The 14,208-nt window shown below is 38.9% G+C and overlaps 2 protein-coding genes across 2 annotated transcripts in view; both read left to right on the forward strand.

The window, feature by feature from the left end:
- LOC111334732 (uncharacterized) overlaps window positions 1-14,208 on the forward strand; it is a 183,198-nt gene that overhangs the window by 100,669 nt on the left and 68,321 nt on the right. The window lies entirely within an intron of this gene.
- LOC148742474 (uncharacterized) lies at window positions 13,536-14,099 on the forward strand. Its single transcript, XM_088737634.1, has one exon. It carries the CDS (start codon window positions 13,536-13,538, stop codon window positions 14,097-14,099), a length of 564 nt encoding a protein of 187 aa, XP_088593760.1.

Below are 14,208 nucleotides of genomic sequence, written 5' to 3' on the forward strand. Positions count from 1 at the left end.
GCACTTCAATGCAAAATTGGCGACGAAAGTCTATTCCCCCGTATGACCCCAGGGTCGACCCCCAGGATGGCAGCTGCTAGGTACATAATTATTAATCTCGTTATCTGTTTCTTAAAAATTCACAAACAATCACTAAATCAAAGCTCTCTTTCTTAAAAATATCCTTACCGAAGCAATCTCATCTCTGTAATAATCTAGAAAATTTTCCTAAACATAAACATGTCAGAGCATTTTTTTATAGCGAATTAGATTTGTCATTTTGATTTGCGTTTATTTTGATGAGATCCCTGAGATAAAAGATAGTTTACGACGAAAAAATTCATTTTAAGAAAGAAATGATCATGTACTTTTAGATCATGTATTCTATGAATACAGTTTTCATAAATTACTCGGGCTTTCCGAAGGAAACGCCCGAAATAAATTCGGCTTTTTTTTTTTTCAATTTCAACCTTTGGCATCTGTAAGAACCTACTGCTATATAGTAATATATTTTTTTGATTATTGTCTAGTACCATAACAACATTCATTACACTCCAGCAGGCAAAAATAAAAACAAGTAGATTTATCCATGATTGGAAATGACAAAATTGCGTAACGACAGCACAAATGGCAATAGGGCAGTCTCCTAAAGATAACTCCAGATGTGCGATAGAGAAAGCCCAAGTTCAAACAGCTATGCGTCTGCTTGAAGGGAAAAAAAGTCTAAAACAGCAAAATATGATGAAATATTCCTTGCATAATGAATATGAAGTTTCTGCATTTAATTTTTATTTATCAAAATGTACATCTTTCATGGTTTTAATTTCTGGTTTCCCTCTTGTTGTGGAAAAATGAAGTAACCTTAGTAATGGGATAGGATCCGATTCAAGCTTTGAACTTAATTCGACACAAATATCCAGTGCTACTTTATCTGCTGAAATTTATGCCAGAAGCTCTATAAAAATATCGGTTTAGGCCTTCCCTGCACTTTGTAATCCCAAGAAAAAGAAAATAGAGATTACCTTAACAAATTGCAGCAAAATCCCAGCTTATCTTGAACCTAAAACTTTACCCTGGAAAAAAAACTATACTTCTGCGCATGCGCCAAGAGCAAAGTTTGGCACACGAGCCTTCTTTCGCAAAACGACTCTCGTTTTGTCAAACGAGTCTCGTTTTGTCAAACGAGTCTCGTTTCTACAAACGAGTCTCGTTTCTACAAACGAGTCTCGTTTCTACAAACGAGTCTCGTTTCTATAAACGAGTCTCGTTTCTATTCACAAACAAACGAGTCTCGCTTTAAATCGTTTATCGAGTGACTTATAAATCGTGACGATTTAAAATCGACTCGTTGCCCAGAAACTGTGAGTGATCCCCTAATTCGGTCAATGAGCAATTTATGATATGACCACCGACTAAGTTTGGAAAATTTCGATAACTTTATTTCAACTTAAATAGGATGCGATAGACTAACGCGCGCGGGAAAACTCGCACAGAAAAAATTAAGATTCTGTAATAAAAAACCTTTCCTTTTTCGGAGTCAGAACAAGAAAGTCTGATCGCGTACAGCGTGCACAAACGACGAAAACAACACAAGTGACATCAGTAAAGTGTTATTCATGACCAATTAATAATGCTAATGCAGTTAAAAAGTCGCTTTCGTAACGCTTTCACTCCCAACATCTCATTAGTTATTCTCCTGACTGTCTTCTCTATAATTCTTACGATGTCAGTTTGGAGGATTTGTTATTCCATCAGCCCTAATTAATATTTTCTTTATTCTCAGCACTTGTCTGCTTGTTACTGTATTGATATTCTAAGGAGAAATTCTGTCCTGATCATCAAAGGGAGTTAAAGGATTAAAAAGGAGAAGCCTAAAAAATTGAAAAAAGAAAATCAAATTTTGGATCGTTCAGCTCCGCCATTTTGTTGCTCCGTTTTCCGTCCGTAATATCCCCTGGTCTGCAAGGAATTACCATCGCATATATTCGAGCTTCACTTTGTTAATATGGCAAAGTGGCGTTGAAAGTGGAACGGTGAATAAAAATAAAATTCCGTCTGGTATTACCAAACAGCTCGAGGCTAACGCTTTTTTTTTCATGATTTGATGGTTATAGGAATCTCTTCGGCAATCAATTGGAAGAAATAGCAGAGGGAGCTTTTAAAGACCTTGAATTTGTTGTGTTCTTTCTGTAAGTAGCACTGTTCCTTTATTGTTCTTGAAAAGAACATAATGTATAAGCTTAAATACAGTGATCATATATGAATAAAATGACTTGAAATTTACATTACATTCTCCATAAATTATTTCAAACAGGCACAAGACTTAAACAAAACAATTGCCAACTCAGATCATTTATAGAAATGAATAATTACAAAGTAACGTACTACAACAGGCTTGTCACCTTATTTTTCCCTTAACACCTCTAAAATTCGGTTTACTGCCTTTTTTTGTAAATGCAACTATCTTTCGTTGAACGGTGAGGAAACCAATCACAGTGGCGAAATTGAGAACTACTAACAATTTAGACCGACAAATTCAGATCACCTCTTACCAGAACACGAAAACAAAATAAAAGAAACGTTTATATAAAGAAAAAAGGAGACAAGAGAGAAGATGTTTCTAGAAATAAGTCAGCGGAGGAATCTAATGTAATTCACGCGCACTTGAAGAATAGTGAGGATGACGCAAAAAATTGCCTGATGGTTCCAGTTTACTTTAGCGAATATTCTCAGTGATGCAAGACACATCAGATGACGGAGATTTTAAACGTTCTTGCGTTTTATCAAACAAGTGAAACGCTAAACTCGTTTAAAGCTCGTGAAACAAAGACTAATCCTTGAATTAATCCTCAAGGTGATTCCCTTGTATTACATGTACATTTTAGATCTTTTTTCCGCATGATTTTTCACGCAAGAGTAGCGCGCAAAATTAAATAAAATGGAGACTATTATTTTGCAGAGGGCTCGCTAATGATGTAAATCGTAATTTTCTGTTAAACGAGTACGATGCCCTATCTTTTTAAATGTCACTATTTTGATAAGAACTGTATCTCAATAGTCCTTTGTACAGTTGTGGGCTTGGTGGCCAAACCTTTGAACAGGAGTGAGGCTAAGGGTGACCTTGTTATGATAGAGATGTTGCTGCTTTTCAAAAGAAAGTTTCTTTGTTATCATGCTAACTATATACAGGTCTCTATCACAACAGGGTCACCCTTAGCCTCACTACTGTTCAAAGGCTTGGCCACCAAGCCCACAACTGTAAAAAGGACTATTGACTTGAAGAAAAATAGCAAAAACTTATGGCCATTTTAAGAAGCAATTTGATTAAACTGAAGGGAGGAATAAAAGCTAAAAAGCGAAAAGTTACTACAGAGTTCTTGGTGTACATTGTACTGAAACAAAAAGGCTCATATTCGACCAAGAGTTTTCCTACTTCAACTTTGCTAAAGTGAGAAAAATGTAGGGTTAAGAAGTGCAAGTTTCAGATTTTATCACAGTCAACCAGCGTTGTTTTTCCCACCCATATAGATGTCCAACTTAACTTTGAATAAAAATATTTTAATTATTTTATTTCATAACCGAATATGACGTTGATAGCCTAAATATTATTCCTCGTAACTTTTTATAGCGATAAATGAGGGATTCCGTCTGTAACCGCCTCCCTCTGAGAAGTGCAGTGCGCCGCTGCGTAATACGAATTAAATTGCTCAGTTGCCGAAATCTGTTATCGGCGTTAGTGTTGAAAACATTGGGGCTCGAAGTCGATTTTGCCAACCACCACACTCGTAATATTAAAATTCTATTTAAAATCTGACAATAAATCCACTTGGGTAGCACACTTTGAACTGCACAGTCGCAAGACTGATCGCAGTGGGGTTCAACCGTTCCTTTGCAATCTTTGAGTTTTCATTGCTGGTTTAGGGCCGTTTAGCTCGACATTAGCTCATCTGCTTTGCCCTCTATATTAATTGCATGAAGAGAACAAAAATTGAAGACCTTTTAAGGTTACCGTTCACCTTCAGTTGGTGTCTCGCGTGCAAGCGATGTAGCGCGTCCGGTTTAAACTGTAGATGTCTAAACTCCATATCAAATTAAAGCTTATAGGACTGGCTATCAGACTATACCAAAAACTTTGAAAAAGATGAAGTTCCCAGTTTTTTACGACTTCTACATGCGAGCGCCCGAATCACCTTTAAGAGCTACAAGTCAAAGGAAATTTGTTCGATTGCTCTCAAATTTTGACAGTAGCTAGTTTTACATATAAACAACGAAAATTTTCTGCGAATTTTTTATTTCTAAGTACTTCTTTTCCAAGAGCAATTTTTGTATGATCACTTCAAATTTTTTTAATCTTATTTCAAAAATGTTCTGTAACTTTTCACTGAAATTGAATTATGGCAAACCGCAGACACGTTTTCTTAGCGCTTTATACTTATTGGTCGATTTTGGCTTTCGACATCCGCCGGAAGTACAAAGTAGCGCCCTTGGGGTCCCAACAGGGAATACAATTTTTCACATTTTTCAAATTTTTTGTACCTCGGGTAGGGTGGCTGGGTCCGAAACTCGATACCGAAACGCATGTTTGGAATTTCTTTGAGTACCCCTCATGTCTAGTCTCCCTCGCAGCCGTTTTTTGGATGTCGTGCAACGCTCTCCCAAATAAACGGCTGCTGACAACCGAACTACATTCCTTTCTCATTGTCCTTGCGGTTTTTTCGCGGTCTATTGAACAGACCAATCACATACCAGAAAATCTGAATGACGTAAGGTTTCACGCGAAAATGCGGATGTGGCAGATGATCTAGCTATCATGTCGGGAGAAACACTGAAGAAATTTGTCAATGAGAGCTCAAAATATTTCACATGTTCATCGTTGTGCCCTGGTAAAGATAGATTGTTTGAGCGGTTATTAAAGTTTCAGCGAGCAACTGAGAAAGTAGAAGAGGCTAAAAACTGAACTGAAACTCTTTATTCGCACTACTTCAAGAGGTTACTACAGATTATAAAAGTCAGAATATATAAGGAACAGTAAATTACATCAATAATCAAAACGAAATACCAGACGCCTTTCAATCGAGGCCAAGGGCTAAACGCTTGCTTCGACCTACAGATGGAGATCAGGAGAAAAAAAGCGCGTGCTTGCCGTCAACAAACCGGGCGAGGGCTTCGAGAACACTGCAATTTAGGTCGGCCAACGTCTCCTACACTACTTGTACTTCTTCATTTGCCAGTCCGCTGCTAGTTAGAGTGAACCCGATTAGTTCTGTTCGTGGCTTCTTATCACCGGTACAGGAAATCGGCCCGAATTATCGAGTGTTTCCGCACGTTGGTACAACGCAACAACAACAATAATATGACCACTTTCATCGGTAACATGGCCAAACACGAGCGGGAGTGCCTGATATATTAACGATTTCCCGGATCCTGTAGGCAGCTTAACAAAAACATCTTCTTACTCGACTAAAAATTTTCTAATTGCAAGCTTCTGGTGAGCATTAAGCTCGAAAATTTTGAACTTTGACGACGCTTTGCGAAAAGCTCCTTCAAGCACCGCCATTTGTCTTGTGTTTTCCACATGAGGATCGCGATAGAAAACGATATCTGATTGGACGAGTCTCAAAATGTGAGTCTGGCGCGAAAAGGTTCCTGAAAATGGAAACCGAGCTGTGATTGGCCAATTCGGAGAAAGGAATGTAGTTCGGTTGTCAGTAGCCGTTCTTTTGGGGGAGCGTTGCGTGACATCCAAAAAAAAAACGGCTGCGAGGGAGACTACCCTCATGTCCGGATCCCTAGAGGAGCTCCAAATCTAGGACTTTGTGTTCCATTTTCTCGTAAACCGTTGAATAGAATGATTCAAAAGCGAGTCTCCGTAACAGTTAGATAATCCTTCTGTGGCCAGTTGAATCTCGGTGGGAAAATAAGACCTAGAGGGTAAAACATTTTTGTCTCGAATACGAGGTGGTGTATGATCTGGAGGCCTAAGCTGCTTGCCATGTCGCATTTCTTCACAAGGGAGAGCGAGCCGAATTAACCGCCGAACTTTGAGCGATTTTGAGGCTTTCTGGCAGAAAAAACACTTCCGAAATCCTTGGGCGATTTTCCCTTTTTATTAGGTGTTGATGTTAGTTTTCAATTTTCATCGTCGCTACTGTTTTGTGAATCGTTAATCGACAAGCAAAACGAATTGCTCGTAGAATTTGATTCTGCACACTAAAATAGAAAGAGCAAAGAATTCAGTTTAAGTGGAGACAAACTAAGACATGGACATAAAAATATCAATTAATTTCTTCAAGGAAAAGTTTAAGAATTCGGAGTGAGGAGTCCTAAAATCAGAGTCTTAAAAGAAATCAAGTTCATCTTGTGCAAATGCAGTATTCGAATTGTAACCGTCTCTGTCTCTTGGCGACAAAATGAGAACACATGACCTTACTTGTGAAGCCGCTGAGACTCAGGGGACCCACGCATGTGTCAAATTCTTAGGCGGGAAAATTAATTATCTTACCGACGAAGAAATCGCCCCATCCGTGTAGGTTCACAGTGCCAAGGAGATCTTCACCATCGAAACCGTCCTTTTCTGCAAGATGAGATACGAACAAAGATTAGTGGAGGAGTCAAGTTTGTGTAGATAAAGTTGCAATCAAATGTGTTGTTAAGCAAATTTATTTAGCTTACCTATCCTCTGTAAAGTCTCTTGAGAAAATCCATGCGACTGGAGGAAAGAAACACACTCCTCACTACTGTAGTTCATTATTGAGTCCGACGCGCAAAGTCTAGCTATAGCTAGGTTCGTTCGGCTAATGAGATACGAAGAAGAAGCTGCTGAGACGCACTAGCTAGCTAAAGAGGGACGAATTTTGGAGGGGAATCGCTTTTATAACAAACTTTTAATCGTTTAAACGTTCACAGCATAAAGCTGAGCAAAAAGTAATAACACTGTTCACTGTGTGTACAATTATTGCACCTTTCTGGGGCCAAATTGGTAAATCCTACTTGGCTCTTTGAAGGGCCAAATAGAAAAAAAGCTCCCGCAAAGTAGAATTCATAGGGGCCAATTCAGATTTTGGAAGGGTCGAAATGGTACTTATCTCACCCGTTTTGGTTCAAATAGTCGAAAACGAACCTTAATTGGCCAAATTGGCCCTCGATAAATTAGGACCAATTTGGTTTTTGGGATCATTTGGCTCTTCTCATTTTACAGTGTACATATACTAAATATGTCAAGTTAAGAGCTTTTATCTAAGTATGTTAAATTACTTGTATAATTCACCTTACACTATGTGCAAGGAAAGTATAATTTTCAGTACACACATGGATAAGAAAGAGAAATATACCGAACAGTATACAATCCTTTTTCAACAAAGTCATTATACATCAGTATATCGTTCCCGGCGTATACACAATGTATAATGCTTCATTACACTTCCTTATATTTGGCATTTCATGCAGTGTTTGCTAAACTCATCCGATATACTTCTATCCAATAAAGGGGTTTGCACTACACAACTGGTAGGTTTTCTTCGAAAAAGCCGACTCTGTTAGTGATGGAATCACCTCGTTCCCAACATGATGTTGGGTCTCTTATTTCTATAGCAACCAACGTGGCGCAACGTTACGGTTAGTTCTCTAATGGCGTTGCCCCCCTTTTAGCTTCTTCTTTTAAACAATCTCCAGCCTTTTTCGCTTCCGCGATATAGCTTTATTCAAATTTGACTGTTTCCCCCTAACTTCGGAAAAATCAATCCAGCTTTAAATGAAATATTCTCTCTTGGAATATTACCATCCTTGCCTCAAAAAGTTACATTAAAGAATCTGGAATTAATTCCAGATTCTTTAAAGTAATGAGCTCTGGAATGTCAGGGAACATGGAACATCAGAACAAACAACTGCGTTTTTTGATTTCGCAAGGAGATTTAGGTAAAAACAAATCAAGCACTTCAAATCTAAATAGATAGTGGGAGTTTTTCTAAAATGCTTTGGCTGGTTGTTCGGCAGGGTGAAAATCTGTCGGGAATATCGTTCAGACGTTTGAAAAACCTAGACTTGGTGGAGAAAAATGAAAAGAACAAAATGTTGTGACAGCATGACGCCCAAGTCATTCTAAATACTCAAAGAAATACTTAAAGGACACTACTCTCATGACTCTTATTATCGACCCCTTGATCGGAAAGGGACAACAAAAATGAAATAAGTAGAATCATGTGTACGGGCTGGAACAAAAGGTGACATATTGCAAACGAGAATAAATGGTGTAGGAAAACAAACGGATTTTCTTTTCTCTTGAAAAGGACTTTGGACCGCTGAAAGACCCTTACCGACTAAACGGCCGAGTGCGCATTGCAAAAACAAAAAAATAAGATAAATGAATTAAATTATATAGGATGAAAAAAGGCATTTAAAAAAATATGGTGACCATTATCATTTTAGGGTAGTTGGTACCGAATAGTGAAAGGTGTTATGATTTAGAAAGTCTCCAGCAGATGGTTGACGGTTTTTCCCGGACTTTTGTCCGGGGATCTCGATTTATTATTGATTATTACTTATTTTTCCTGGAGCGCGGAGACCTTTATAAATTTGTCGACATCCGCACCCAGATCACGCAAAACGAACCATGAGTTATATCTGGCGGCCGTTTCAGTGGACAAGAAATGTTTTGGCGATAAATTTCGACGGCAGAAGTATTGTTCAGAGAAAATAAGGCTTCAAAATAAGAGCGACAATCGAGCTTTAACGAAAACATTTGATATCAGTGTCTCGCTTTTGCACTTTCGTTCTTTAGGTACTCGAACATCACGTTCTTCAGGCTCTGACTTTCAATGCCTAGAGCCTGTGTAGCCGAGGAATACAAGCAATCCCCGTCCTCAGATGGATTGAATGTCACTTTAAGCCCTTAATGCTCGAGTTTGTTTTCCATATCTGGCATTGCATGTTTCAAAACACATCCAACAAATCGAAACAGAGATTACTTTGGAAGGAGAACGCAGTCAAAAGTCCTTCCCCCACGAACTTTACAACGCACTGAAACACGCGTAAGAGTGCGAGAAAGTGATAAAAGGAGGAAACACCCGAGTTAACTTGCGGACATTTCTGACCACAGGATACAAGTAAAATAATAAAAATAATTAAGTAAATGAATGAATGATAGATACCACTAACTTTTTTTGAACCCTTGACATTTTACCCACTACCCTTGACCCTCGACAAAAACCTAACTCAATCTCTTTGAAGGCCGAAACTTTGATGTCTGTTTTCACGCGAGTTACGAATTGCAAGGGTGTGTAGTTTTGTTGGATTTTGATGAAACTTGGTCAGACCATTCATTGGATACTAGCTAACGCACAAAAATGTGTGAGGCTTTAACTGAACCGACTGATTATTTTCTTTTGCCCAACCTCAATAAAGATTCTCTCGCGAACCAATAGGAATATCGGAAAAGCCTCACACCCTTTTCTAGCCTTTCGTCTGCTGAATGATACAGTCCAACTTGATTGGTTGTCCGCGGTAACGCAAAGACTGGTAATTCAGTTAAACAAACACCATCAGTTTTGTCTTTAACGGCTTGCACGTGCCTACCGAAACAAAACCAATCAAAGCTTTTATTATTTTCGCAATCTATACGCTATAAGCGCTAGCTTTACCGTGATAGGTAGTTTTTCATGATTTCTTTTATAGAAGCACGACTGGCACGCTTTTTTCGGAGGCTACCCGACATCAACTGTCCGGCGAACAAATCTAGCTGACTCTCAGATTTAGCCTGTCTTGACTGTTTCGGGTTTGAGGACTAGTAACGGCTTAGAAAATTTAAAAAGTAAAGGAGTGTAAGGTTTCTTTGATTCATTTACTTTGTCAAAGAATTGTGTCAGTTGACTTACTTAGGAGATGATATACACCTAGTGTGGGCGATTGTTCCATATGCTAGACGAAGGAAACATTCTAAAGACGGAAAAGATAGAATGTTTCCTAACCACAGTTGTCAGTGAAATAAGCCATTTAACATTTTCTGATTATGCGTTTAGGCGAGTATTGTAATATTGAGAATGGCATTTTGAAAAGTGAGTATAATAAGAAGCCTGGAGGCTGACTTTTCAGTCTTTAGATCCAAAGATTCCGCGAGATATAGGACTGTTTATATCGAGCAGTAAAAATGGTAAGATCTAGAAAAAACTTCAAACTGATCATTTGAAAGTTACCGGTGAGCTGCGTTTTTGATGTTTCGCGTCAGAAACCTTTCTTCATTGAGAGCTTAATTTGGGAAATGTGAACATTGTGTGAGCGCAGTTGAATAAAGAGTGTCCTTGATTGGAAGTCAAATTCAAATCGATTATAAAACCATTGGATCCGCCACTGGAAAACATCACTTGAACTCAGCAAACCTGGTGGACACACTCAGTTGCACCGCTGCAAGGAAAGAAAAGGTCAATTCAGTTCAGTGGTATTTGAATAATCTCTAGTTATTTCAGTCCAGTTAATTCCCTTCCCATCTTAATCGCCATCTCAGAAATAATTTAGTTCGGGTGCCGTACAAATATAACCTGAGAGTGACATCCACTACAATGTTACACCGGGTTTGAACGATCAGGGTATGCCATTAAATTACATTTTTAGCGATAGTCATTTATTCAGCAACACATTCGGACAGAAGCGATTTCATCAGTGGAGATCTAAACCGCCACAACTCCATTGTCCTTCATGATACACTGATGCCTGGTTTTTAAATTGTAGGTGATTGATACCCTTCCTTACCGAAATATTAGATGGAGTCTCTTGTTTGCTTAAATCAGAAATCCTGCAAATAAAGAGTCTTGCTGATTCCTGGAATTTGTCAATCACGACTATTTTGGCTTTGGAGACTAGCTAAGGGCTGAGTTAATTTAAAAAGTAAGATAGTACTGTATCCCACAGTTTAAAAAATTAGATAGTATCCCATAATCTTAAAAAATAAGATAGTATCCCAGAGACACTCGTCGCCGGCTTTCCGCTGAGGGGATAATATACACCCAGTGTGGGCGATTCTCTCATATGCTGGGCGAAGAAAACATTACAATACTCCCTTTTCGAGTTCTTAGTTTTCATTTGGAGGACCGCTGAAAAATGCTTGCGGGCGGACTGGAAACGAGGCTAACGCATCGTAATGTTTACGTAGAAAGAGAAGAAAAGTGAGAAAATTCGTATATCGTGTATAATATTGATCTTTTAAGTTAAAAAAGCAGCTTGAAAAACTTCGCTCTGCGCTGGAATAAGTCTAAGAAAGCTATGGCGCAATGAAGAAATAGAAAAATTTCGGGTTTCGACCGAGATTGTGCTTGTTTTGGGTGCTCAAATCTACAATACTCTCAGAAAGATGGCGCTTCAACCGGACTTAGCATGTTGAAGTTCCCGTAAAGGAATCCACAACGAGATCAATGGTGTAACTTGATAAAAAGAAAGCATGGAAGAGATGGTTTTTATGTTCATAGCTTTACAGTGATTTGCGAAGAACATTTCAGACGTGAAGACATGTACAAGCCTCCCGGCGGCACAAGATCGCGCCTCAAAAATGGCACCGAGCCTTTGATCTTCCCATGGAAGACTACTTCTGATCCAAAGCCGAAACGACACATGTTAGTTCGTCAGAGGCCAGAAGGCGAGTATTTCTTTGAGTAATGCAGATGAAGAGCAAATGGAACTAGAAAGTCTTGACGATGTGTGGCTATCACGCTCAAGTAATTCGTCGTCTATAAACATTACACTAGGAGCAAGTTCAGAAATTCCAGAAGGTATCCGGAAAACTCGACCCCTGGAAAATTAGCCCCAAACGATTAGCCCCCAGTCTTTGGACTATTAGCCCCCAAACCACCATCCTTGAAATAAACTATGCTCTTGCTGTTTACTTTACGAACGTTTCCCTTTCATGTATTTTGAAATAAACAAGGGTCTTGTGATTTGCTTCTTACGAACGTTTCTCCGCCGTGCGTGTCGAATTATAAAGTATGTTTTACATAAGTGAACTATGTTCCTTCTCTTTACATATTCTGCGAATGTTTCTTCGTCATGTTTATTTCGAGAACTTAAAGGGGAAAGGAATGAAACCAGGAACGAAACTTCGAAACTTTAACTTATTAGCGACTACTTGTTAGTGTCAATGGAGGTTTGTTTATTTCAAACTCGCCACGCGCATTCTGCGAACTTTTACTAATTATTATTTATTTGTTTACTGAAAACCCATGCGCAATGTGCGAACGTTTACTCATTCTTGTTTGCTTATTTCAAACCCATGCGCAAGGTGCGAAATTTTATTCCTTGTTGTTTATTTCAAAGCCACGCAAAATGCGCGAACTTTTACCAATTACCCACGCGAAACGTGCGAACTTATGTAAATTTGACGTGAGACATTTCATTCATCCCAGTTCAGTGCTCATTATTTTCTAAATTAACGATTCCTCCAATCAAATGGCGTGTTTCGTTCGAAGTCAAATTCGTGATCCTTGGGATGTGTATAAAAGAGATTTTTCAATTGTGGATACTCGTATTAGCTTATTCAGCAATAACTGATCACAGCTGCCCCTGTACATCCTGATCCAGGTACTTCACCAGGAAGCTACATTGGTCAACATGCAGATCCGTCTGGTTTCAGACAAAAGCTGGAGAGACAACAGCGGTCAACCTATCCGAACAATGCAGAGAAGACTCTTCGACCTCTGGACTCAATATGAAGACGACCAAAGGAACTCAAATGAACTTCTGGAGGCTTGTCCTCACCTCGTGCAACCCATGTAAATTAAACTAAGTAAATTTTGATAAAGATAACCATTCACAAAAAAACCCTTCTTTAGGAGCCACAAACTCATAAAAGTCAATGACATAAAGATGAACGTAACTTCTCCTTTACATTAACTAAGAATGGGGGCTAATCGTCTGGGGCTAATTGTCCAGGGGACGAGTTGTCTGACATTCGTCCAGAAGAATCACAAAGTAATGGTGAAAGGAGCTCAAACGGACATTGAATCATGCATAGATGACTGGGAAGAGCACTCGTATTCATTTTCTTTTAGTACCAAGGTTACATTTGGCTAGCAGCAAGATTATATAGAAATACTTGAGAGGATTGAACAACAATCTCTTCAGATTAACACTCTAAAGCAAGAAGTGGGATGCCTAAAAAAACAGTTAGATGAAAATGAAAGAAAGAAATTCAGGTTGGAGAACTTTAAAGACGACGACAGTGCCATACAGCTATATACAGGCTACCCAAACTACAAAGCTTTAAAGACTGTGTATGAATACCTTGATCCGAAAGTGAGTAAATGACAATGCTGGACATGAAAGACTGTTCCTGATAGTCGTAGCTATCAGGAAAATCCTCAATCCAAACCTGGACCAAAAAGAAACCTTAATGGCCTACAGGAATATTTTATGGTACTAGTTCGTCTCAAGGTTGGTCTATTCGTCAAAGACCTGTCCGACAGATTTGACATATCTTTTGGACACTTTTCAAAAAATCTTACTACCTGGAGTAGCTTTCTGTGTCTTGAACTAATACTGATTTTTTCCTTCGTTCACAATCCCATGTGTTGTGGAACATGCCATTAGAGTTTTCTCGCTCTCCAAGCACTAGAGTCATTATTGATTGCACAGAAGTGTTTATTGAAGTGCTATCTTCAATGAAATCTGATTCAGAAACGTGGTCGAGCTATAAGCGCCATGACACTTTAAAAGTGCTTGTAGGTGTGTCTCCCAATGGCCAAGTTATCTTTATTTTCAAACTGTGGGGAGGAAGAGTCTCTGATAAAGTCATCTCTCAGCAATCTGGGATTCTTGATTTGGTTGATGCTAGAGACATTCTAATGGCTGATAGAGGATTTACTATAAAGGATATTTTACCACCAGGCGTGGATCTGAATTTTCCCCCCTTCAAAGGCACAAGGCAGCAGTTGACTGCAAAAGAGGTTGAGGAAACAGCCAAGATTTCTTCCGTCAGAAATCATGTCGAAAGAGCAATCGGTAGAATAAAGAAATACCGGATACTTGATGGAGTCCTGCCAATCAATGTTGCCCATGTTGCAGAGCAGATTTGTACAGTTTTCAGTTACTTGACAAACTATCTACCACCACTTCTTGAGCCAGGTCACACCGATAACACATAAAAACACTTAATGCTTCATCGCAATACCTTTTGAACACTTGAGCCATGGTATACTTTGTGGATGCTGCTTAGAGGTAGGACTATTGATTTTCTCTGCTTACACTATACTA

Source organism: Stylophora pistillata, chromosome 1, assembly GCF_964205215.1.
Source record: "Stylophora pistillata chromosome 1, jaStyPist1.2, whole genome shotgun sequence".
NCBI classification, from domain to species: Eukaryota; Metazoa; Cnidaria; class Anthozoa; order Scleractinia; family Pocilloporidae; genus Stylophora; species Stylophora pistillata.